This window comes from Choloepus didactylus, chromosome 8 (genome assembly GCF_015220235.1).
Source record: "Choloepus didactylus isolate mChoDid1 chromosome 8, mChoDid1.pri, whole genome shotgun sequence".
Lineage (NCBI taxonomy): Eukaryota > Metazoa > Chordata > Mammalia > Pilosa > Megalonychidae > Choloepus > Choloepus didactylus.
Genome location: NC_051314.1, coordinates 123,339,372 through 123,366,255, shown reverse-complemented (window position 1 = coordinate 123,366,255; position 26,884 = coordinate 123,339,372). Strand labels below are relative to the sequence as shown.

The following is a 26,884-nucleotide window of genomic DNA, read 5'->3' as shown; positions in this document are numbered from 1 at the left end:
AGTAGGATGAAATAACAATTTGCAATGCATCTCTCTTCTGTGTGCTTCAATTTCTCCCCAGCTCTTTTAGTCTGCTCCTGCAACCTCAGTGATACAGTCATTAACCACTTCAGAAACAGAAGAATAATTCCATGTGATTTTTTGCAAAGCATGAGTTTTTTAATGGTTCTCACACAGCTGAAAAAATAGTGCAAATGGTAGAGTACAAAAATGTGTATAAGCCTCTCTTCCTGGATATGTATCTTTCAGAATTATGCACTTATCCATTTCTTAGGGTAGAAATACACAATCATTCCTCTTTATCTCTCCCTCCCATCTTCCCTTCCACCATTTTTTCCTCCCCCCTTCCCTCCTTTTCTCACTCCCTCTTTCTCTTTCTCCCTCCCTCTCCCTCTCTTCCTTCCTCCTTCCTGTCCTTCCTTTCTTCCTTCCTTCTCTCCATTCGTATATCCAACCAACTTTGAAGCAGTACCTGTCATATGGCAATTTTCCTAAATGTTTTATGTATACATTTTCTAATAGCTAAGTGCAGTATAAAGAAAGTACATGAAGCTTCTAAATATTTTATATCATAACTGCTTTTTCACTGAGATAAGCATTATATATAGAGAGTGACATGCTAAATTCCTCTACTTTATTAATGAATTTGTCAATTCCTTCTTGTAATTCTGGGATTTTTTGTTGTATATATTTTGATACTATGTTGCTAGTTGAATACATGTATTTTTCATTGATGAATTAAATCTGTTTTCCAGTTAACCTTTTTTAACTCTAAAATGCTTTTTGCCTTAAAATCTATTTATATCAGGTTTTTTTAACTGGTTAAGTTTCTTGGCATCTGAGACTTCAGAACCTAATGCAGTATTTTCAAAATAGAATGTGCTCAAAATATAACAGTGGAATGCAGGCTATGTGGCACACTGCCCATTTTCTTAGTTTCTTTTGCCTTTGTCACAAAGAAATCAAAATTTCTACAGAAATCTAGAAACTAAAAAGCAAGATATTATTTTTGGCTTGTTAATTGGCTTGTTGATTTTTTTTGTGGACTTGTGGGAACATATTGGAAGCAATGAAGTTATATCAGGATATTTGTTTTTCTTGTTCCTTTGTTTTATTTTATCTGGAAATGTTTTTTCTACTTTTTTATTTTTTGACAAACAAAGTTATAAAATAAAATATTATTTTTATAAACTGACATGAAATTTGAGTTAAATTGAGACCCTAACTGATCAATTTTTCTTTTACAACTAGTTTCTAAGCCATGTGCCTAAAGTATGGACTTCATTGTTTACCACCTGTGACCTCGACAGATTACAAAACCCCTCAAGCAGGATGTTCTCATGAAAAGTGGTATAATAACACCAGCTTCCCTAACTAGTTGTATGGTTTAAATGAGATCATACATGAAAATTCCTTGCTATTGTGTCTGACTCATAGGAAATGTTTCATAATTTTTTTATTCCGCCGTCGTTACTCTTTGGAAAGAAATTTAAAATAAAAGCAATAGTTCTGCCACAAGAATGAAAACTTAAAAGATGAAGTGAAGGTCATGGTTTTTCTGCCTCCACCAGCAGGAAGTCCCTGAGCTGTTTAAATTAATTTGTAATGCTTTAGTGGAAATCCCCGTTGGTTGAATGAATCATTTAAAACATGCGTGGGAAGCATTCCTTAACAGAAACAATCCTGCAGAAGTACATGGTAAGTAATCATATGACAGGGACAGTCTGCATAATTCAGAATTTTCCCATTCTTGCAGTATAATCTATAATGATTCATTCTTTGCATTGCACCAAACTGATAAATCTAAGGCACAATATCATCAGGTCACTCCCTTGCATGAACCCTTTCACTGACTCCTCCTTTGCCTTCAAAATAAAATTGAAAAATAATAATACAATCTTGCCACTGCTTTCCTTTCCGTCTTCTTCTCAGTCTTTCTCTTCATAATCTCTGTTCCCTAGATTTGACACCAAAACTAAATATGAGCAAAAGGAATGATATGCAAAGTAAGTTTCCTGCTATTAGACAGGATCTCAGCTTCTGGAAGGGACTTGGCAATGCCCTGTCAAGCCAGAGCTTGTATAGAAACTCTGCGGTGTTCATTCCCTTGGCATTAATACTGTGGTTTTAGCAATTGCCAAAATGATCAAAGCAGAGTCATCCGTGAGTAATTAGGATTATAGCCTCATCAGCAGCTGCCATTCCAATGAACTCTAAATTCCAGTGCAGAGGAGAAAGAGACTTTTGATGGAGAAGATTGAGTTTGGGCATGGTGAGTGAGTAGAGAACTGTAACCAAAGAGAGGAAATTTGGGCTGCTCATCTTTAGTCTTGGTTTAATCATCACCTTCTATGGATATGTTTTCTGATCCTTAGATTAGGTTTTATTTCTGCATCCTTGTTTCTCATAGCTCATGTTATTTTGCCAATCTAAACCTCATTACATTGCTGCTATTATTTAATCAATTTTCTGACTCTCAAATCAAAATGTAGCTTACATGCCAGGAGAGAAGAGAGTGACATTTTCTTAATTGTGTCCTCAGTGCTTGGTGTAGCTTCTGTAATATGGTGGGCATCCAATTGATATCGGTTAAATGAATAAATCTGTTTATGTTTTTGGATATTTTAAATCATATTTACATTTAATAGTTTGTGGCCTGCTTGCTTAAAAATATGTAACTTTTCAGTACCATGAAATATAGTTAATAGTCTTCTGATTTCTCTGGCTTTGAGTCAAGGAAAATATAGCAATAACACAGAACTCCCCTGAAAATAGCCTGGAAACTTTGCAAAAAGAGTACCTGCTCTATAACACAGAAATGATCAAATTGTATTTAAACACAAGTTTTCATTATACTAATGTTCTGATTATGAGATAAATAAATGGGAAATAGATTTTGACAATTGTTCAGTGGGAATAAATGTAAAATTTATAATACTTTTTTTTTTCAATGAGTAAAATAGATTTAGTGCTGGGATTTAAATCTTGTCAACGAGAATCCCATGCATAATGTTGCATTTTGCACTGTAGTATTTTAATAGTTCAATACTCCAGTCAATCTACAATCTCATGCCTCTTAGAAAACAATGTAATAACTTCAAGAGCAGAGATAACCCAGAAATAAGTGGAGAACAAGAAACATAAAGGTACAAAGTATTAAAATGTAAAAGGAAAGAAACAGGGCTAAAGAAGTGAAATGTAAAAAGTCGTATTAGATTTACCACAGCAAGAATTTAGAGGGAAAAGGTGTGACTACAACTTTCAGTCAGGACAAGATGATGTAGACTCAACTGTCTCAGATCCTCATCTGGAAATAGGATGGGAAAAACGAGGGGAGAACTCTGAAAGGTGATAAGAGGAAAGTGACCTCAGGACCAAAGAACTAGCATAACATCAGGGTTTTTTTATTCCCCTCTCCACACCCGTTAAGAAGCCCAAACAATCCTGCATTTCTTGACCCCCAACATAACAATAGAAGGCAGCCCAGGCAGACTTATTCCTTCCCCTGTGTGCCAGTTTGGATATATTATGTCCCCCAAGAAAAAGCCATGGTCTTTTAATCCAGTCTCATGGGATATTGGGATTGGGTTGTTTCCATGGAGGTGTGGCCCCACCCATTCAGCACGGGCCTTGATTAGCTCCCTGGGGTCTTATAAAGGGGCTCACAAACAGAAGGCCCTCAGAGCTGCAGCAGAGACAGACATTTTGAAGATGGCCATTGAAAGCTGATGCTGACATTTTGGAGAATGCTATTTTGAAATGCAACCTGGGAGTAAGCAGATGCCAGCCACATCATGCCTTCCCAGCCAACAGAGGGTTTCCAGTTGCCAATGGCCTTTCTCCAGTGAAGGGTCTTTATTGTTGATGCCTTACTTTGGACCCTTTATGGCCTTAAGACTGTAACTTTGTAACCAGATAAACCACCTTTATAAAAGCCAATCCATTTCTGGTGTTTTGCAAAACGGCAGCATTAGCAAACCAGAACACCCTGATTGATAGGAGACCCACCGACAACACCAGGTGAGGCCAGCAGCACCAGCAAAAGGGATATATTGGAAGCCCTGCTGGCAAAAAGCAGGCACAGGAAGCATTGTTTTCCCCACCAGACCTGAGACTCCCTTCTCCTTCCCAGAGTCATCTCATGGCCAGGACACCAGCAAGGGGAATCCCACCACAACAAGTTCATGGCCCAGGAAGCTTCCTTCGTTTCCACACATTGGAGACCCCTTTTCCCACTGACAGGCACCAGGAAGACTGCACTGGGCAAGCTCCTTCTATCCTCTCAAGCACCAGCAGAGCCCAGTGGAGCCACAGTGGCACCAGATAAACCAAGCAGACTAAACTAAAACTCCAAAGACTCTGGAACCTCTGGAACCTTTGGAACCACAGCCCACAAAAGTGGGCCAGAACTTCTATGCTAAAACTAAACAAGATGACTGCTGGGCAAAATAAATAATAAATTCAAAAAATTTTTTAAAAACCCAGAGTCTCCAACTTTAATAGCCAAAATTTCTAGGATGTGATAGAAAATCACCTATAACACCAAAATCAGGAAATCCACAATTTGATAAGAACTCTGAGAAAACAAGGAACAGAGGGAAACTACCTTAACCCAATAAAGAGCATCTACAAAAAAACCAACAGCCATCTTCATACTCAATGGTGAAAGGCTGAAGGCTTTCCTCCCAAAATCAGAAACAAGGCAATGATGTCTCCTTTCATCATATCATCAGGCTGGAAGTCTAGCCAGTGCAGTAGGACAGAAAAGAGATAAGAGGCTTACAGATTGGAAGGGAACAAATAAAACTGTCCTGCTTGCATATCTAAGATCGTCTACCTAGAAAATCCACATCATCTCAAAAAGGAAACCAACAAACAAAAAACTCCTAGAACTAATAAATTATTTCAGAAAGTTTTCATATAAAAGACCAACACAAAAAATGAATTGCATTTCTGTATACTAACATGTGGACACTTAAAAACACAATAGTTTTTATAAACATTCCAAAGGAAATGAAACTTATGTGGCAACTTAAGAAAACATGTACATAATTTGAATGCTGAAAATGAAAAATTCCTGATGAAAGATATCAGAGAAGACTAGACAAATGAAGATAAGCATTACCTTCATGGATTGAAGGACTCAAGAGAGTAAATACATCAGTTCTTCCCAATGTGATCTATAGGTTTAATGCAAGCCCTATCAATATGTCAGCAAGATATTTGTAGCTATAGATAAGCTGCTTATTTCAAAATGTATATGGAAAGTCACAAGTACTAGGATAGTCAAAATAATCTTGAAAAAGAAGAATAAAATGGAAGGAATCAGTCTATCTGATGTTAAGCCATACTCTATAGCTACGATAATTTAATCAGTATTGGTGGAGGTTAAGTCACACAGATCATGGAACAGAATAGTGAGACCAGAAATATACTCATGCACATATGCCAGCCAATTTTTTATAAACCTGCAAAAACAATTCAACAAATTGTGCTGGACCAGTTGGACATCCTTCGGCGAAAAAACAAAACAAAACAAAACAAAAACTAATCTTGGCCACAAATATTAATACAATATGGACCATGGAATTAAATGTAAAATGTAAAGCTTTAAAATTTTAAAGAAAAAGAAAACTTCAGGAAAAATTTTGGGAACTAGTAAATTATGGGTTGAATTTTGTCCCCCCACCAGAGGATACATTTGAGTCTTAACCCCTGGTCTCCAAATGACTCTATTTGGAAATAGGATCGTTGTAGAGGTGATTAGTTAAAATGAAGCCAAACTGGATTAGGGTGGGCCCTAATCGAATATGCCTGGCGTTCTTACAAGAAGGGGAGAACTGGACGCAGACAGATGGACACTGAGGGAAAGGATTGCTGACAAACCCCCAGAAGCTCCAAGGAGACAAGCAAGGGCTCCATCCCAGGGGTTCCAGGGAGAGCACGGCCCTGCTGACAGCTTGATTTCTGACTTCTAGACACCAGAACTACAAGACAACACATTTTTGTTGTTTTAAGCCATCTAGTTTGTGGTGTTTTGTTACAGTGGTCCTAGGAATCTAAGACATAGGGCTAGGCAATAATTTCTTAGTCTTGGCACTAAAAACTTGACCCATAAATGAAGATTTGAGATGGTCACTTCTCTTGAGTAATAATGGGGAAAAAAAACAAAATTTAAAGGGGATTTTTCTTTCTTTTTACATCAAGTCAATTAGTCACCAATTTCTGCCTCCTAAATATATTCCCAATTTAAAGAATCTTTTTTTTTTTTTTTTTTTTTTTTTTTTTTTTAAAAGAAGCGCATCCTCTTGTCAAATGAAATTAAAGTGATTTCTGTGTTCTTTCCACCTCCGCAGCAGCTCCTCAGGGGCGATACGTATACATGTCACTGTATCTGATACAGGATATCAGTTATTAGACATAGAATTGCATAAGAAAGTAAACAAAATGATACAGCTTAGAAGTTATGAAATTCACATAGTTTAACACGAGCTGTTGTCATAATTCAAAAGTTATTTTCTCACATTTCTCCTTTCATAATTTGTGCTCAAGCAATCTTAATTATAGATGGTTTTCCAAATATACTACACATTCTCTTTTTTCAGGGTTTAGTCAATTGCCATTCCATTCAACTAGAATACTTTTCCCTCCATCCCAAAAAGCCTAAATTTTTCACTTATCTAACTTCTACTTATTTAGTTTTTTTGTGGTTAAAATATATAAACACAAAAAATTAGTCATTGTTAAAAAATTCTAAGAGTATAAAGCGACACTAATTACATCCACAATATTGTGTTACCATCATCCCCATTACCAAACTATTTTGTCAACCCAAGCAAAACTTGATATCCATTAAGCAATAACTTACCATTTCCCCTTTCCCCTGGCAACCACTAACCTACTTTCTCTCTATATGCATTTTCTTACTCTAGCTTTTTTTTGTCTAAATGGAGTCATACAATATTTGGCAATTTGTATCTGACTTAGTTCACTTAATATAATGTTTTCAAGGTTCGTCATGTATCAGAACTTAATTTCTTTTTATGTCTGAATAATATTCCATTTTAGGTATACATCACATTTCATTTATCCATTCATTTGTTGATGGATACTTGAGTTGTTTCCACCTTGTAGCTATTGTGAATAATGCTGCCATGAACAATGATGCACAAGAATCTGACTTTTTGTTTCCAGTTCTTTTGTGTATATCCCTAGGAGTGAAATTGCTGGGTGTCCTGATTTCTCAGGGCTACTTTAGCAAATAACACAGAATGATTGTTTAAACAATGGGAATTTATTGTCTCATTGTTTTGGAGCCTAAAATTCCAAAATCAAGACATCAGTAGGATTGTGCTTTATCTGGTTTGTAGCATTTTGGTGGTGATTTGCTGGCAACCCATTACTCAGTCTCTACCTCCATCACATTGCTTTCTCTCCCCTTTTCCCTCCTAACTGTATCCAAATTTCTTCAACTTATAAGATCTCTAGTCGTATTGGGTTAAAGGTTATCCTGATTCAGGATAACTAACGTTAACTAATAACATTTTCAAATGAGTTCCCAATTACAGGACTGGGGTTAGGACTTGAACACCTTTTGGGGAACATGCTTCAATCCATAGTATCAGGTCATAGGGTAATTCTATGCATAAATTTTTGAGGAATCACCAAACTATTTTTCACATCATCATTTTGCATTCTAATCAGCAATGCCTGAGGGTTTCAATTTCTCCACATCCTCATCAGCACATATTTTCCATTTTAAAAATAGTCATGCCAGGGTATATGAAGTATCTCTCTGTGTTTTTAATTTGCATTTCCCTAATGACTATAATGATATTGAGCAACTTTCCATGTACTTATTTGCCCTTCATATATCTTAATTGAAGAAATGTCTATTCAAGTCATTTGCCTAGTTTTTAATTGGGTTGCTTGTATTTTTGTGTTGAGTTGTAGGTTTTTTTAATATTCTAGGTATTGAACACTTATCAGATATATGATTTGCCCTGATTTCTACCATTTTGTAGGTTGTCTTTTCATTTTCTTGATAATGTACTTTGATACACAAAAGGTTTTAATTTTGGTGAAGGTTAATTTATCTATTTTTTCTTATGTTGCACATGCTTTGGGTGTTCTGTCTAAGAAACCATCACCAAATCCAGGGTCATGAATATTTGTCCCTCTTTTCTTCTAAGTGTTGCATGGTTTTAGCTTTTATATTTAGGCCACTGATCCCTTTTTTGATCATATCTGCATATGATATGAGGTAGGTTCCAACTTAATTCCTTTGCATGTACAAATTCAGTTTTCCCAAGACCAATTGTTGGAGACACTATTCTTTCCCTATTTAAATGGACTTGCCACCATGGTCGATAATCAATTGGCCATAGATGTGGTTACATATGGGTTGTCAATTCTATTCCATTGTTGTATAAGTCCAATCGTACTCCAGTACCATACTGTTTTTTTTTTTAATTCAATTTTATTGAGATATATTCATGTATCATACAATCATCCAAAGTGTACAATTGATTGTTCACAGTACCATTATATAGTTGTGCATTCATCACCAAAATTAATTTTTGAACATTCTCATTAATGCAAAAAAAAATAAAGAATAAAAATTAAAGTAAAAAAGAAGACCCAAAGCATCCCATACCCCTCCATCCATCCTTATTATTCATTTAATTTTTGTCCCCATTTTTCTACTCATCAGTACATACACTGGATAAAGGGAGTGTGAGCCACAAGGTTTTCACAATCATACAGTCACACCATATAAGCTATATAGTTATACAATCATCTTCAAGAATCAAGGCTACTGAGGTGCAGTTCAACAGTTTCAGGAATTTCCTTCTAGCTATTCCAATACACTACAGACAGAAAAGGGATATCTATATAATGCACAAGAATAACCTCCAGAATGTCATCTTGACTACATTTGAAATCTCTCAACCACTGAAACTTTATTTTGTATCATTTCTTTTCCTCCTTTTGGTCAAGAAGGCTTTCTCAATACTTCAATACCAGGTCCAGGTTCATCCCAATGAGTCATGTCCCACATTGCCAGGGAGATTGACACCCTTGGGAGTCATGTCCCATGTAGCGGGGAGGGCAGTGAGTTTACCTGCAGAGTTGGCTTAGAGAGAGAGGCTGCATCTGAGCAATAAAAGAGGTTCTCTGGGGGTGACTCTTAGGCACAATTATAAGTAGGCTTAGCCTCTCCTTCACAGTAACAAGCTTCATAAGGGCAAGCCCAAAGATCGAGGGCTTGGCCTTCTAATTTGGTAGTTGCAATGCTTGTGAGAATATTGGTTATTCCCCAGGTGGGGAACTTTGATGTTTCCACATTTTTTTTCCCAGTCCCTCAAGGGATGTGCCGGTTTGAGTGTATTGTGTCCCCCAAATGCCATTATCTTTGTGGTTTTGTGTGGGTTTTGGTGCTGGTTGGATTTGCTTGGAATGTGCCCCACCCAGCTGTGGGAGATGATTCTGATGAGATGTTCCCATGGAGGTGTGGCCCCGCCCATTCAGGGTGGGCCTTGATTGGTGGAGCTATATAAATGAGCTGACTCAGAGAGAGGGAATGAGTGCAGCTGGGAGTGATGTTTTGAAAAGGAGCAAGCTTGCTGGAGAGGAACATCCTGGGAGAAAGCCGTTTTGAGGCCAGAGTTTTGGAGCAGACGCCAGCTGCCTTCCTAGCTAGCAGAGGTTTAGCGCACGCCATTGGCCATCCTCTGGTGAAGGTACCCGATTGCTGAGGTGTTACCTTGGACGTTTTGTGGCCTTAAGACTGTAACTGTGTAGTGAAATAAACCCCCGTTTTATAAACACCATCTCTGGTGTTTTGCATTCTGCAGCATTAGCAAACTAGGACAAGAGGGCTTTTCAAATACATCTTATTCTCTGCCCAAATTATTCTGGGATGTATTGGGGCTTCACACTAACCTGTACAAGCCAACCAGATCTCACTCCCTATTCAAGGTTCATGTAATTATGGTGTTTGAATAAACTGACCATACAAGTTCAATTATATAGTGTGCTACAGAAAATATAGATTTTGCACCCAAGAAACATCTCTTCCTTTGGTCTCACACAGAAGTTAAAGTTTTAAAACACTGTTCCCGTATAATCACAGTTATACATTCACCACCACAATCTATATGAGTACATTTCCATTTCTTCCACAAAGAAAGAGGAAGAGGAGAAAAAAGAAAAAAAAAAAGATGACTAAAAGAAATAAAAGAAAAAGTAAAATTAAAATAAAATAAAATACATTAAAAAGTTCAGGCAACAATACCAATGCCAAGAGTTTCATACTAATCTCTTATATCCCCCTCTAACAGACATTCAGCTTTGGTATATTTCCTTTGTTACAATTAATGGTAAGAATTCCCTCAGCTCTATTGATCTTGGAATGTTTCTGTCATTTTTGAAGGACATTTTTGTCAGATATCATCCCACTGCCTTCTTCCCTACATGTTCCCTGGTGAGAAATTGGTTGTTAATCTTATTGAGGATTGGTGGTACTTGAGGAGTTGAATCTCTCTTGCTGCTTTCAGGATTCTCTCTTTAGATTTGGTGTGTGATATTTTGATTATATGTGTCTTGGTGTGATATCTCTGAGTTTATTCTATATGGAGTTTGTTGAGCTTGGATTTGTATATTCATGTCTTTCATCAAATTTGTAAAGTTTTCAGGCATCATATCTTCATATGCCCTTTTCTCTTTTCTTGTTCTTCTGGGACCCCTATAAGGCATATGTTGGTCTACTTAATGGTGTCCCACAGGTCTTTTAAGCTCTGTTTACTTTTCTTCATTTTTTTTTTTTTTAAATTTATGAACCTCAAACTGGATAATTCCAATTTTCCTATCTCACAGTTCACTAATTCTTTCTTCTGTGTGCTCAAATCTGCTGTAATTTGAATATTAAACCTTTTAAAAGAACTGTCAAAACATTCTAATGGATTCCTAATTTCAGTTATAATTTTCAACTCCCAGAATTTATTTGGTTGCTTTTTGTAATTTCTATATCTTTATTAATATTCTCATCTTGTTCATTGTTTATCTGATTTCTCTTGGTTCTTTGTCCATATTTACCTTGAGCTTATTGAGCATATTTAGGACAGTTGACTTAACATCTTTGACTAGTAATTCCAATGTCTCGGTTTCCTTGGGTATGGTTTCTGTGACTTATTTTGTTCCTTTGAATTCATCATTGTTCCTATTTTTTTGTATACCTTGTGATAGTTTTTTGAAATTGGGACATTTGAATATTTTAACTTGGTATATCTAGAAGCCAAAGTCTGTCCCCTTCCCAGTGTTTGCTGCTTTTTGTGGGGGGGGGGGGGGTTTGAAGTTATTGTTGAAAGCTGTAGTGGTCTGTTTGTCTGTAGATATAAATGCACTGAAACCTAATCATGGTAGTCATATTTTGTAGAGGAATTTGGAATCAAGAAGGCTGCTATTAAAGCAAAGAAGCACTGTGTCCCTTAAAATATTTCTTTGTAAATGTTGTTTCTTTAGGCAGGGTCTTTTAACCAAGGCCCATTAAAAGGCATCATGCTTATTTTTCATACTGATTATCTTGATAAAGAAAAGAAATATGATAAGGCATTTTTTTCTCCACAGTAGTGATTGCTACACAGTGGCTTCCAAGGCACCTTTTCTTCCAGATATATGTTAAGGGTTTTTTGCAGAAGTGATCTTAGCTCAGGATCCTTACACAATTGTTACAACACAGACCATGTTTATCAGAGCTGTGTATTTGTAACAACTGAAACATTTGTTTCTAGATTAAGGATGGCTGTATGCTCACTGGGCTTTAGAGTTGAACACAGTAATACCTAAGAAAAGTCACCTGCTTTTTCTTGTCACCAGATACCAGAAATTCTAAATAATGGCAGAGTTTAAAAGAGTCCTCCAGAAAGTTTTTTTTGTTGTTGTTGATTTAAGGATAATTGCTATGGTTGCTATTTTGTTTTAATAACATATATGTAAGTGGGGCTCCAACTGTACAAATCCCACTGTGGGCAGATACTCAGCCTGGAAATCCTATCACCCCATGATATTGCAAGAAAGGGCGGATGGGACAGGGTTCATCCCCAAACCGTCTGGGCCTCATCCCTTTCTAGGCCAGGCTGACCCCTGGGCTGGGGGGCCCTCAGCGGCACACCACCTGCTCTGCCTGGAAGAGACCAAGTCGGAGGATTGGCCTGCTCCTTCACCACGGCTGGGTTCCCCTGAATCCCAGGATTCTGCCCCAGAATCAGGACTATGGAACATAGGCTTCCTCCTCTCTTTCTGCTTCTGGATCACCGGTGCCAGAACAGGCCCTCACAGTGAACAGCAAGTGTGAAGAGGAAGCCAAGGAACCACAACCACTTCCTGTTTACACTACTGTGTATAACAGAGAATGGGGGCTGCAGCCAGAAGTGAAACCAAAATGCATGACTAGAAATAAAACCTGAGAACACAAAATGGAAACCAGAAACCAGTGTGGGAGCTCAGAACCTGGGCCTTTCCCTACTTCTGTGAAACTTATGCACACAGCAGCCTGCCACTGTCAGAGCAGCTTGACCAACTTCTTGCTTCACTCCTGTCGATTCCCCTAATAAAGTTTATGTCTTGCTCTGCTCCTGGTGCTTTCTGTGGTCTCCCTGCTGGACCAGCTTCTGCGGGCCAGAACACATAGTTTCTTCCATCCTGAGACTGTGCCACCCACCCCTGAGACCTCTTTGTTATTTTCACCCAGCTAGAGGAAGGGAAGTGAAAGCTTTTGAAAAGACATGTAGACTTGAAGGCCTGTGCCTAGAAGTGACACTCCTCATTTTGATTCACATTCCATTGGTGAGAGTTAGTTCTGTGGCCACATCTAGCTGTAAGGGTGGCTTGGGAATGTAGTTCCTACCTGTTTATCTATAATATATAAAGAACTCTCAAAATTCAACAGTGAAAACGTAAACAATACAGTTAGAAAACAGACAAAAGGCCTAAGATATTTCACTGAACAGTTATTCACCCAGCAAAAAGCACATGAAAGGATGCTCAACATCATTAGCCATTAGAGATATGCAAATTAAAACTAGAATGAGGTATCCCTACACATCTCTCACTATGGCTAAAATAGAAAATAATGATGCCAACTGCTGGACAGGATGCAGGAAACTGGACAACTAATACATTGCTGGTGGGAATGTAGAATGGACAGCCACTCTGGAAAACATTTTGGCAGTTTCTTATAAAACTAAAAATACAACAACCGTACAACCTAGCAATCTCAGTCCTGAGTGTTAGGTACGGAGTCATTCAGGAGTCCACACAATGCAGCGAGTCAAAGTATAGAGTTTATTAGAGGAAGAAGGAGGATGAGAAAAAAGAAAACAGCTCTGAGCTCCCTGCTGGGAGCCACATTTTTCAATGAACAAAGGAACCCACGTTGGGAAGGGTGCCTGCTGTGATGTTCTGTCCCTTGATTGAGTAAGTGCCTATCAAGTTTTGGGCTGATTGGTTGCTGGGGTTCTGAGACAGTATTCTCCTTAGAAAAGCAGCTGCGTTATCTATCTAGGGAGAGCAGGCCTTTTTGGTTGTTCGTCTTATGGATATATCTGACCTTGCCTTACCCGCCTTTGAGGCGCCATTGTGGCTGGAACAGCCTTGAACAGCCTTCATCTTTTAGTTTATGGGGCATCTGTATTCTGTGAAATAAGCTGTGAGGCCCCTGGGTCAGAAACTCTACATGTTAGTCTCTTCTTCTGGGATCTAACACTGAGCACTTATCCCAAATAATTGAAATGTGTTACAGCTTTGTTTGTCATGACCCAAAACTGGAAATGACCCAGATCTCCTTTGGTGGATGAATAGTTAAACAAACTCTGATGCATCCACACCAAGGACTAAGAGCAATAAAACAAACGTGATTTTGATAATCCTTGTATCAGAGCCTGTGAGAGTTACACATGCTGTTGCCTGTGGCAGGAATGTGTGCATTTTCATGGCCGTATACTGTTATATTGAATTAATGCACCACTATGTATGTTTCCTTTCTATCGATGGGCATTTGATTTCCCAGTTATTGGCTATTACAAATGATGCTGTCAAAGACATTTTATACATACCTTTTCTGTACGTACTTATGGATTTTGTTGCTGGATCATGGTTTGATCACATTGAACATTAGTTACTGCCATAGACTGTTCCAAGATTGTTATAAATAATAACACTCCACCAGCGATGTATAAGCATTCCAGTTGTTCAATATCTGCCATAAACAATTATATACTAGTCTTTTTCATTTTAGACATTAAGTGGATGTGTAGTGGTATCTATGGTGTTTTTTTTTCCCCTTGCCAAATTATTATTTTTTTTCTAAATCAAAGTAACACACATACACATGCTTTCCATGTTATTGGGTATAGCAGTGTTCTGGTTTGCTAATGCTGCCATTATGCAAAATACCAGAAAAGGATTGAATTTTATAAAGGGGGTTTATTTGGTTACAAAATTACAGTCTTAAGGCCATTAAGTGTCCAAGGTAAGGCATCAACAATAGGATAAAGGCCATTGGCATCTGGGAAACCTCTGTTAGCTGGGAAGGCACATGGCTGGTGTCTACTTTCTCCCAGGTTGTGTTTCAAAATGGCGTTCTCCAAAATGTCAGTGTCGGCTTCCAATGGCCATTTTCAAAATATCTGTTTTCACTGCAGCTGCTCTGTGTTCCTTCTGTTTGTCAGCTCCTTTATATGGTGCACAATGACTGATGCTGTGACTCTGGGGTTTTAAAGGGAAAAAAAGCTTTATTGCAGAGCACAAAGCAAGGAGAACAGGAAACTTAGGGTCTTCAGATCTGTCTTCCTGAACTGCAGCAACTCAGAGAGTTTTTATAATATTAAAACAGACGGAAAGGCTTAGGATAATGAGTATAATGGTTCAAGGTGATGAAATTAGTCTAATTTTTGAGCATATGCAGATTGATTACATGCTTAGTCAAGGACAGACATAAGAAAATGGCAGACCTAACATGATGAAGGGGATGATTTTTAGTATTATAATGAAGTATAGATTGCCCATTGTTTAAGGTTTAAGTTACTGTGCATGTCAGGTGGACCAATTCTGGTTAGAACTAGCTTTATCTAGCAAAATAGCTTAGGAATTGGGGTGGGTTAGCTCTGAGTTGACTCATGTTCCTTCATTAATAAATATTAAGGGGCTCCTATGAGATCACAAGACTTCAAAGTTGCAAGACAAGATAAAGGGGTACAAGCAGGGCCAGACATGAGTTATCATGGTGCTCTACAGTTACGAATTAAAAATTATACACTTACACAATAAAGTATCATCATCAAACCATCAAGGCATCTGGGTTACAGTTCAGTGAGTTTCAGTGGCTACAGATATTTACTTTTGGTTACTCTACAATATATTAAAAAGTAAGAAAGCATTTAGAGAATGATCCAGTAAATATATTCATTTGTTAACTCTTAACTCTTGGTTCCATTTTGCAACCTTCTCCTGTTACTCTCCTGTGAACTCAAGCAGTCTTGGTGTCCCTGTCTCTGAGCACCATCTCCTCAGCTAAGGAATTCCATTGCCCTGTGCTTGGATTTCCCTTCCTAAGCTGCACCACTGAAACTCTCTGAGGGTAATAAGCTGTGGCAAGTGTAGGGCTCTCCTACTTTGTTTCCAGAGGCCATGATCCTTTATTGCTTGATGTTATGGCCCAAGAGGGCTTTTGTAGCCAAAAGACTAAAGAAAGCACTGGACATGTTCTGACACATGAGCCTTTATTATGGAGCTTACCAACAGGGTGGGAAGTTGAGTCATGTTGCCCAGAATTCAGGAGCTTCTCTGAATGAATTCAGGAGCTGCTCTGAATGGCGGCGAGTTCAGAGTTCAACATGAAAATACTCTGCACTTTGGGGGGAGGGAGGGGCTGAATAAGCTGGTTATAAGGGCTTGATATTTCAATGGGTATGAGAGCATAAGGCAGGCTTGCAACATAGGGAGGAATTGATTGTAATCAACAGGGAGGAGGGGAGGATTATAGATTATTTTGTAGATTACAGTATCACAGGGAGTCTCAGGGAGGAGGTAGTTATAGATTACATTTAGCATGGACAAGGAGAATATGTCAAACATTAACTGTCCTAGGTCAAGCAAACGGCAGTGTGCAGTCTTCAAGACACTTAGGGAGGGGCCCAGGGTTCCCACACTTGATGATCAACGTTGTGGAAGCCATTTTTCATGTATTTTGTCTTTAAAAGGATTTTTTTAAAAAAATTCAAGCAGGGAGTAAATTACTTCCCACTTGTTCCATCTTGGGAGAAGCAGAGGTCTTTGGAATTGATCTTTACACGTTAAAGGAACTTTGTATTTTATAATCCTAAAGCATTTTTCGGCATCATTTATTTTGATTACAGTCTATTAAACTTTGTACTGTTTTGCTGAAAACCGATTCTGAAATCAAAGTATAGAAGAACCTTATTGAACTCAAGTAGTATTAATGCTGAAGAGCCACAAAAGGCCACTGCTCAAAAAGCAAGCTTTGGGGTAAGTTTATATGGCTGCTAGGAACAAAGTGCGGGGTGTGGGGGGGAATGGGGAGGGGAGCAAGGGAGAGTGAGCTGTGTTGCCTGGGACAGGTTGTCGTTGGGCATGTTTCATTAATTTTGAAACTTGAATAGGCAGGAGATTTCTACTGGAATGGGGAGTGGGTGGCTATCTTGAGAAGACGAGCAGACTTGCTGGTATCAGCAGGACTTGTTTCTTCTCTGCAAGGACAGAGGTCTTAGTTGGCGCAATTGGTATGTCAGCCTGACTCAGTTGTTTCTACTTCTGCTTTGTAGTTTCCTGGATAAAAAGCAAGTTCAAGGAGATGAAGGTGATAAGTCAAACTATTAACCATTCCACTTCCCAATATCAAATAACCTCTGGTCTTCTGGAGTGCTCTCTCTCTCTCTCAAAGATAAATATTTTGTCCCCGATACAGGGTTGTGACCAGGAATATTTGTGGTAGGATAATTTTTTACAGCTCTCTCATTCCCAGTGAATCCCATTTTAGTAATCTGGCCTTATAATGTAGAAATTGGCTTTGTAAGCTTATTGATTCACAGGAAGGTTAGGGTTAGGACAAACAATTCAAAGTTTAGCCTCTATTTTCCAACTTTCTGACCATTGAAACTTCTTTAAAATTATGTTATAGAGTGTTCATCTAAACAGAAAGATGACTGCTACAAAGCCTTCCTTGGAAATATTGTAGACTAGCCTTAAATTCAGAGACTATTGAGAGGGGAAGATTTGGGGCCTAACTGATGAAATTTGAAAAAATAAAAATGTGGGTGACGGGGAGCTTTGCTTCCAAGGAAACATGAAAGAAACTGCATTTCTGGCTTCTTAGCACTTCACAGGCAGTCTCCATTTAGAGGGATATGGCTGTTGGCTTCAGAGGCGGGTGGGATGCTAGGTATGCGACTAAGTCTATTAGTGTATTACTGTGCAAGTTACTTGCACGTTTCTGGGGGAGAAGAAATATGCAGTGAATTAGGTAGCAAGAGCTTGAGGAATCAATGTTCTCTGTATTCATATTGTTAGTCCTCTGTCCAAGTTCCTTCCAGCTTCCACCCAGTCAAGTCACTTTATTATGTTAAACAACAGGCCCTTTATATCCCTGAGTATATACATACTAGCAAAAGCTGCCCTGCAGGGTATTCATCTACCCCACCTCCATGGTTGCTAACATGACCACAGACATAGGGGACTGGTGGTTTGATGGGTAGAGCCCTCTACCATAGGTTTTACCCTTGGGAAGACGGTTGCTGCAAAGGAGAGGCTAGGCCTCCCTATGGTTGTGCCTAAGAGCCTCCTCCCGAATGCCTCTTTGTTGCTCAGATGTGGCCCTCTCTCTCTGGCTAAGCCAACTTGAAAGGTGAAATCACTGCCCTCCCCCCTATGTGGGATCAGACACCCAGAGGAGTGAATCTCCCTGGCAACGTGGAATATGACTCCAGGGAGGAATGTAGACCCGGCATCGTGGGACGGAGAACATCTTCTTGACCAAAAGGGGGATGTGAAAGGAAATGAAATAAGCTTCAGTGGCAGAGAGATTCCAAAAGGAGCCGAAAGGTCACTCTGGTGGGCACTCTTACGCACACTTTAGACAACCCTTTTTAGGTTCTAAAGAATTGGGGTAGCTGGTGGTGGATACCTGAAACTATCAAACTACAGCCCAGAACCCATGAATCTCGAAGACAGTTGTATAAAAATGTAGCTTATGAGGGGTGACAATGGGATTGGGAAAGCCATAAGGACCACACTCCACTTTGTCTAGTTTATGGATGGATGAGTAGAAAAATAGGGGAAGGAAACAAACAGACAAAGGTACCCAGTGTTCTTTTTTACTTCAATTGCTCTTTTTCACTCTAATTATTATTCTTGTTATTTTTGTGTGTGTGCTAATGAAGGTGTCAGGGATTGATTTAGGTGATGAATGTACAACTATGTAATGGTACTGTGAACAATCGAAAGTACAATTTGTTTTGTATGACTGCATGGTATGTGAATATATCTCAATAAAATGAAGATTAAAAAAAAAGAATAAATTAAACCCATAATCAATTAAAAAAAAAAAAAAAGCTGCCCTGCAAAAGCTGGTGTTTAGAGTCATTGTAATTTAAAAAGATGTGGGGATTCTGGGGTGGGAATAAGGAAGGGAACCTGTCCACCAGCAAATCCTTCAGCATTTTTCAGTATATGCCAAACTTAATTAGAGAGGGAAACAAAATAATGAGTGTGTATTTTTACTTCAGTCTAACAGGAAGGAGAAATTTTATTGAATCTGTATCACCTTCTTGATGACAAAAATATATTTTTTTCTTTTTCTTTTCTTTCCTCCCCACCCCCTCCCCCCACCACATTTCTGTTTTTTGTTTGGGAGGAGAGAATATTGGATTCCTTGAAAAAACAGCTCAGTCAAGTGCTTACACAACTGAAACTCACATTTGTTCTGCTGAAATATTACACAATTCAATTATGAAACTTATTTTTTTGAAAGGTAGACTATTTCTGTAAGGGAAGTAAGTTTCATGGGTTATGCAACTGAAATATAAATTTACACCAGTAATACAGCTTATTACTTTGTTCTTCTGAGAGATAATTCCTAATATTATATCTTCAACTAAAATTTGAATGTTATTGTGTTGAAAGTGAGATGTAAGGAGGCATATGAATTTTGAGGGATATTGGAAAAGGATGCACCATAAAAAATGTATGAGAGAAACAAGTTAGCAAAAGAGGAAATGGAGCAAGATACAGGGACAGATGCTAATAAGAGGAGCTGGATGTAGGGGGAAAAAAAGAGAAAGTAAGGAATTTTAGAAAGTATATAAGGAGGGTATATAGGAGATTTGTTGAATTAAGGTTTTACATCTTGCTTTTGTGTCAATGAAAAAAATATATAAAAGTCATTATATGCAGAGTCTATTGAAACTCTTTTGCTTTGATGTAAAACAGGAAAGAATGAAGACTGAGCTTTTTATATGAAGCCAAAATCAATATGACATTTATGTCTAAAATTATCCAATTGGACATTCCTTGTTTCCTGTCTAGTATTCAAGCTGAAGTTCCCTATTAGTTGGGATATGTTTTTGAAATATAGCATTGAAATATAGGCAGCAGGAAATATATATATATATATATATATATATATATATATATATATATATATATATATATATATATAAAGTATAATTAAATTCAGTAAAATTCTCCCTTTTGGTCAACATTTTGGTAAGTTGACATATGCAATCATGTAACCACCGTTGAAATCAAGACATAAAACTATTCTATACCCAGCCCTCCTGCACCCCAAATTCCCTCATGCTCCTTGATAGTCATTTCCTTCCCCCACCCTGAGCCCTTGGCAACCACTGATCTTTTGTCTTTTCCTATAATTTTGCCTTGTGGAATGTCATATTAATGGAATCCTACAGAAGGTCACTTTTGAGTCTTTTTTTCACTTAGTATAATGTACCTGAGACTCATCCATATTGTAGCATGTATCAATAGTCTTTTAATTTTTTTTTATTGCTGAGTAATAGAATACAGCATGACCATACCATGGTTTGTTTACTGCTTCATCAGCTGAAGGGCCTCTGTGTTGTTTCAAGTTTGGGGAGATTATGAATAAAGATGCTACAAATATTTGTGTACAGGTTTTTGTGTAAACATAAGTTTTCATTTCTCTTGAGTAAATACCTAGATATATCACTGTTAGGTCCTATGTTCATATGGAGCACCAAAATGTTTTCCAAAGTGACCACACCACTTTATATTTCCCACAACTGTGTCTGAGAGTTCTAGTTGTATCACTTCCTCACTAGCACTTGGTTGTGTTATTTTGTTTCGTTTTCCACTCTAATAGATATGTGGTGGTAGCTCATCATAATTTTAATTTTCATTTCCCTGATGACTGGTGATACTGAGATTAGGATATTTGTATTTTACAGGTAAATATTTGCAAAAAAAAAAAAATGTCTAGCATTTATAAGCGCTGTAACCCTTGGTAAAGTTTTTTGTGGCTTCCTCATTATTATAGTCCTGGTTGCAACTATAACTGCGTTTTCTATTGTCTTGGCAGGTAAGTTACTTTTTCTACAAATTTACCATATTTTCCTTTATGTTATCAAGAAAGATATATTGAGCTCCATTATGTACCAGATGCCATGTCAAGGGCTTGAGATATATCAGTGAACAAAACATGCAAAAATCCTTGCCTCATGGATCTTACACTCCAGCAGGAAGACACAGGTAATACACTTAATAAAGAGGGCTAGGGTTGACAAAGCTTTCAGTATACACAAGGTAGCCAAGGTAAACCTTCTTGAGAAGGTGACATTGTGGCAAACTCTTGAAGGAAATGAAGGACTTATCCATATGGGTATATGGGAAAATCATCCAAGTAGAGCAAAAGACATAAGGAGGAATCTGCCTAATTTGTTTGAGAAACAGCAAGGAGGCTGGTGTGGTGATAACAAAGTGAGGAAAGGGAAAAGTAAAAGGATAGGTGGTCAGAAAGGAAATAGGGCTGGTCATATGTGGCCTTGTTGGACATAGAAAGACTCTGGCTTTTACTTTGAGTGCAGTGGGGAAGATTAGAAACTTGTGGGAGAGAAGTGGCATGATGTGACTTTCATTTGCCAATAATCATTTTTTTAAAAATTCAACTTTACTGAGATATATTCACAAACCATACACTCATCCACAGTGTACAATCAGTTGTTTACACTATCATTATACAGTTGTGCATTCATCACCATAATCAATTTTGAACATTTTCATTACCACAAGAAAAAGAATAAGAATAAAAATTAAAGTAAAAAAGAACACTCAAAACTTCCAGTACCCCCATCCCTCCTTATTATTTATTTACTTTTTGTCCTTATTTTTCTATTAATCTGCCCATACACTGGATAAAGTGAGTGGGAACCACAAAGTTTTCACAATCACACAGTCACAAAGTGTAAGCTGCATAGTTATACAATCGTCTTCAAGAATAAAGGCTACTCGGTTGCAGTTCAACAGTTTCAGGTATTTCCTTCTAGCTATTCCAATACACTAAAACCTAAAAAAGTATATCTATATAATGTATAAGAATAACCTCCAGACTGTCCTCTCAACTCTATTTGAAATATCTCAGCCATTGAAATTTTGTTTTGTTTCATTTCTCTTCCCAGAAGACTTTCTCAATCCCATGATGCCAGGGCCAAGCTCATCCCCAGGAGTCATGTCCTGTGTTGCCAGGGAGATTTACACCCCTGGGAGCCATGTCTCACGTAGCGGGGAGGGCAGTAAGTTTACCTGCAGAGTTGGCTCAGAGAGAGAGAGAGGGCCACATCTGAGCAACAAAAGAGGTTCTCTGGGGGTGACTCTTAGGCACAATTGTAAGTAGGCTTAGCCTCTCCTTTGCAGTAACAAAGTTTATAAGGGCAAGCCTGAAGATCGAGGCCTGAGCCTTCTAAATTAGTAGTCTCCAATGCTTGTGGGAATATGAGTAATTCCCCAGGTGGGGAAATTTAATATTTCCACATTTTTCCCCAGTTCATCAAGGGGGCTTTGCAAATACATTTTTATTCTCTGCCCAAATTACCCTGGGATGTATCAGGGCTTCACACTAGCCTGTACAAACCAACCAGATTTCTTTCACTCCCTATTCAAAGTTCCATGTAATTATGGGGTATGAATAAACTGACCAGACAAGTTAAATTATATAGAGTGCTACAAAAAATATAGATTTTGCACCTGATAAACATCTCTTCCTTTGGTCTCACATAGAAGTTGAAGTTTTAAAACACTGTCAGTATCGTCATTTACCTTTTAGTCTGATTTGCCTTAGTCCTAACCAAGTCTATTTCATTCATATCTCTAATTGAAGTTTGATCACTTTTTCAGAATCTTTTACCTTTGCTGTATGGAGTAATGCTGACATTCATTTTTTTCACTGAGTCTCTGGAGAGGAGTTTTCAGTAGCTTTTTACATCACCATGTTGATGATATCACCCACCTCCAATAATCATTCTGACCATCACGTTGAGAATAGACTGTTAGAGACAAGGGTAGAAGCAGGTAGGGTCCTCTGGTAGTAATCTATAGAAGAGTTGATGAGTTCTTGGACTTGAAAGTAACAGTGAACATGGGACACAGTGGTTAGTTTCTGGATGTTTTGAAAGTTGAGCCAAGATATTTCATGTCAGATTGGATATGGAGTTTTAGAATGAAGAGTCGAAGATGCCTCTAGGGGTTTTCTCTAAAGAATGGCAAGAATGTAGTTGCCACGCCCTGATGTGAGAAAGCCTGTGGGTTGGAGGAGTTTTGTGAAAGGATCAGGAGTTCAATCTATGAAGCTATCCTCTGACACGTCCCAATCAGAATTACCACAATTAAATAAATACTGATGTGAGATATCCACCTCCAATAGTTTGGGGCATATCCTGTCTTTCAGTTTCCCTTTTTTTTAAAGCTATTTGAGTAATGAAGAAAAATAAAGGAGTCCTATATACTTCTTAAAAATTCCTGAACCTTTGTATAAAGTGGCAAATGACTTCAGCATTCTTTGGCACAAAGATTGTGCAAGAAGGGATTACTTACCAGCAGAAGTAAGTCTACTATACATTATATATATTTGGATTATGTTTGTGGTCTTTAAAAGATTCTTACTTGTACAATTCCTTAAATATGAGCTGTAACATTTTGAAAACTAAGTGTCACCTTGCATATTTGTGCATTATCATCTAAATTTTAAATAGATTTAAATAATTGCAAATGATATAATTTCCCTCACATTATACATATTGAAAAAATATAATTAATGTTATATTGTACTTTTAAACATATCTACTGAAATCTGAATATTACTGTGATTTGATGCCCATCTTCATCCATTTATACATTTACATGTATAAATCTTCCTGAATCCTAGGAAATTTTACTTTATTCTTTTTCTTTAAAAGTACCTGTTAATATTGTATTTCCATTCTAGAATTTTATGAACAGTGTAATATGTAATATCTTTATTTTCTTAACATTCATTTATCTTTTCCTGTTTAGCATTTTTTCATATATATATATATATATATATATATATATATATATATATATATATGGACACACACATTGAAATTTAAGTATAAAAATTTTGAGTGATAATGAGATTCTTTTAAAATAATTTCTTCAGGGTAAAGTTGGAATTATGACTTTAGTAGTATTTAATTTTTCAAATCAAGTTAAATATAAATTTTATAAATATCAAAAGTAAATTCATTAATAAATTAAAATGTGAATTAATCTATACACTACTTCTTAATAATTTGCCATCATTTAATGTAATGTATAGTTAAAAGTATGAGTTATTTATTAATTGCATACTATTTCTTTGGTAACTTCCTGCACATAAATGTATTTAACTCTGGTATATGGCTTTTAGAAGTAATTAGATTAAAATCATGTATGTAATTTCAGTGGTAACTCCATTAAGTCAGAAATCATGATAAAAATTTTCCTATGAATATAATGAGAGTGGTTTAAACTACTAATCTCCACCTCCCCCCCAAAATTAATCCAGCAATTAGTATATAATTTTCTGTAGTGTGCAATATATGGACGTTACATTAAGCTTATTAATAATATTTCTAAAAAACTTGTGTATTGTAATTGTTTTCTGACTGTTTGGTATAACAATTATATAGTGGTATGCTAAAATCTCCTACTTTATTGATGGGTTTTTCATTTTGTCAATTGTAATTCTGTGAATTTCACTGTAAATATTTTCATATAAATGTATTTCATTGATGTATGAACATATATTCTTTCATAAAGTCTTAACCTTATTTAAGCCTAATAATGGTTTTGCCTCAGATTTTCTAACTGGGTAAGTTAAAAGCAGAGGCTATGCCTAGTTCACTTTTGTATCCTTGGAGCCTGGGGCAATGTCTTGGGTACAGGATATACTCAAACATAGCTGCGGAATACAGGAATGCCTTATGATTATAAGCCTGTCCTATTTGTTTAGTTTCTGTTTTTAACTTTCTCATGAAGCAATTTGATTTTCTACATGAATCTACAAGCTAAAAAGCAAGATATTTTTGATAAACTGTGTATGTGTGACTGACCTACAAATGAAATTTGAATCAAAATGTGACCTTACCCGACCTAGTTTCTAAGCCACATAACTAAACCATGGACTTTCTGACTTAACCATGGGACTTTGACAAACTTCATAGCCCCTCAAGCAGAGTTCATTTTCCTCATGAAAACTGGGTATAATACCACCTTCACTAGCTAGTTGTAAGGTTTAAATGAGCTCACACACGAAAATCCAATGACACTGTGTCTGACTCACAGTAATTTTTTACTTTGTATTACTGTTCTTTGGAAATATTAAAAGTCACAAGAATATTTCTGCCACAAGTGTGAAAACTTCAAAGATGAAGTGTAGGTCATGGTTTTCTTGTCATCAATAGCAGGACATCACTGAGCTGAAAAAAATAATTTGTAATGCTTTAGTGGAAATCTCCACTTGTTGAACTTATGTCATACACACAGGACCAGCTACCTCAATGGGGGGTAGTGGTGGGTTGAAGTGTATAATAAAAATGCAGGGCATCTTGTTAAACAACTATGCAGAATTTTCATGTTATCCTCTTTGAGCACAGACACTGTTATAGCAGGAGTCTTGTGCCCATGTAGCGGTCACCAAATAATATGTGATTATTTTGCCCAGTAACAATTCACTATTGACTGCTCATGCTCATTAGAAGAGGGTAATTTTCTCTGTTTTCTTTTTAAATTCAGTTTTATTGAGATATATTTACATACCATAAAATCATCCAAAGTGTACAATCAGTTGTTCACAGTACCATATAGTTGTGCATTCACCACCTTGATCTGTTTTTTGAACATTTTTCTTGCACCAGAAAAAGTGAAAATAAGAATAAAAAAAAAAGTAAAAAAGAACACCCAAATCTCCCCCCCACACACACTATTTTTCATTTAGTTTTTGTTGCTATTTCTGTACTCATCCATCCATACAAAGGGAGTGTGATCCACAAGGCTTTCAGTCACACTGTCACCCTTGTAAGCTACATTGCTATACAATTGTTTTCAAGAGTCAAGGCTACTGGGTTGCAGTTTGATAGTTTCAGGTATTTACTTCTAGCTATTTCAATGCATTAAAACCTAAAAAGGTTATCTATATAGTGCATAAGAATGCCCATCAGAGTGACCTCTCGACTCCATTTGGAATCTCTCAGCCACTGAAACTTTATTTCACATCTCCCATTTGGTCAAGATGTTCTCAATCCCACAATGCTGGGTCCAGATTCATCCCCAGGAATCATATCCTGCATTGCCAGGGAGATTTACACCCCTGGGTGTCAGATCCCATGAAGGGGGTGGGCAGTGAGTTCACCTGCTGAGTTGGCTTAGCTAGAAAGAGAGGGCTACATCTGAGCAACAAAGAGGTATTCAAGGGGAGACTCTTAGGCACAATTATAAGCAGGTTTAGCCTCTCCTAGTAATGAGCTTCATAAGGGCAAGTCCTGTCATAGAGGGCTTGGCAAATCAAACCGCCAGTCCTCAACGTTTGTGAGAACATCAGCAACAATCCAGGTGAGAAAGCCTAACACCTCGGCATTTTCCCCTGGGTCCTGGGGAGGGGTGGGGGGGTCCTGCATATATATTGTTATTCTCTGTCCAAATTACTTTGGGATGTGTCTCTATTTCACACCAACCTATGCAAACCTACCAGTTCTTACTTGAACAAACTGTACGAGTCAAACTGTTTAGGAAATACAGATCTTGCACCAACCACACATCTCTTCCCTTGGTCTCACACGGAATTTGAAGTTTTAAAATGCAGTCAGTATTGTCCTTTACCCTTTAGCTCAATTTTCCCTAGTGCTAATTGAGCTTTATTCATATCTCTAGTTGAAGTCTGGATTCTTTTTCAGCTTTTTTAACAGTTGCTACATGTGCTAATACTGACGTTCATATCTGCTGAGTTCTAGCTCTGATTTTCAGGTGACATAAAGTTCCAGGGATCGATCAGGTTATACACAAAGGGATCAGCATCTTGAAATCTGGAGATAGCCACTACAATTCAGGAATAGATGTGACTGCTGTAAGAGCTTACAAACTAGGGACTTACAATAAGCATTTCCCTGAGAAGCTGTGCTCTAAGGTTCAATTCTGGATTTACACATTGTAGTTGGTCCATATTGTTGAAGCATTACAGTGTTTGCCTTTGTTTCTGGCATACTTCACTCAAATTGCTATCTACAGGTTCCATTCCCCTTGTTGAGCGTCTTACAGCTTCACTCCTTCTCGCAGTTGCTCAATA

At 37.5% G+C, this 26,884-nt stretch overlaps 1 protein-coding gene across 8 annotated transcripts in view; it reads left to right on the top strand.

Annotated features, from left to right (window-relative positions):
- The window catches only part of LOC119543025 (C-type lectin domain family 2 member D11-like), a 52,915-nt gene extending 29,503 nt beyond the window's left edge, over window positions 1-23,412 (top strand). For 3 of the 8 annotated variants that reach the window (XM_037847605.1, XM_037847601.1, XM_037847608.1), the window contains one exon: window positions 1,252-3,603. In XM_037847605.1, the coding sequence (XP_037703533.1) occupies window positions 1,252-1,258 (7 nt within the window). In that variant the 3' untranslated portion in view covers window positions 1,259-3,603. Of the gene's footprint in view, window positions 1-1,251; window positions 3,604-12,131; window positions 14,504-20,498; window positions 20,541-20,629; window positions 21,307-23,008 lie in introns of those variants that run through there. The other 5 variants (XR_005218511.1, XM_037847603.1, XM_037847606.1 and 2 more) reach the window with 5 other exon arrangements.
- The last annotated feature ends 3,472 nt before the right edge of the window (window positions 23,413-26,884 follow it).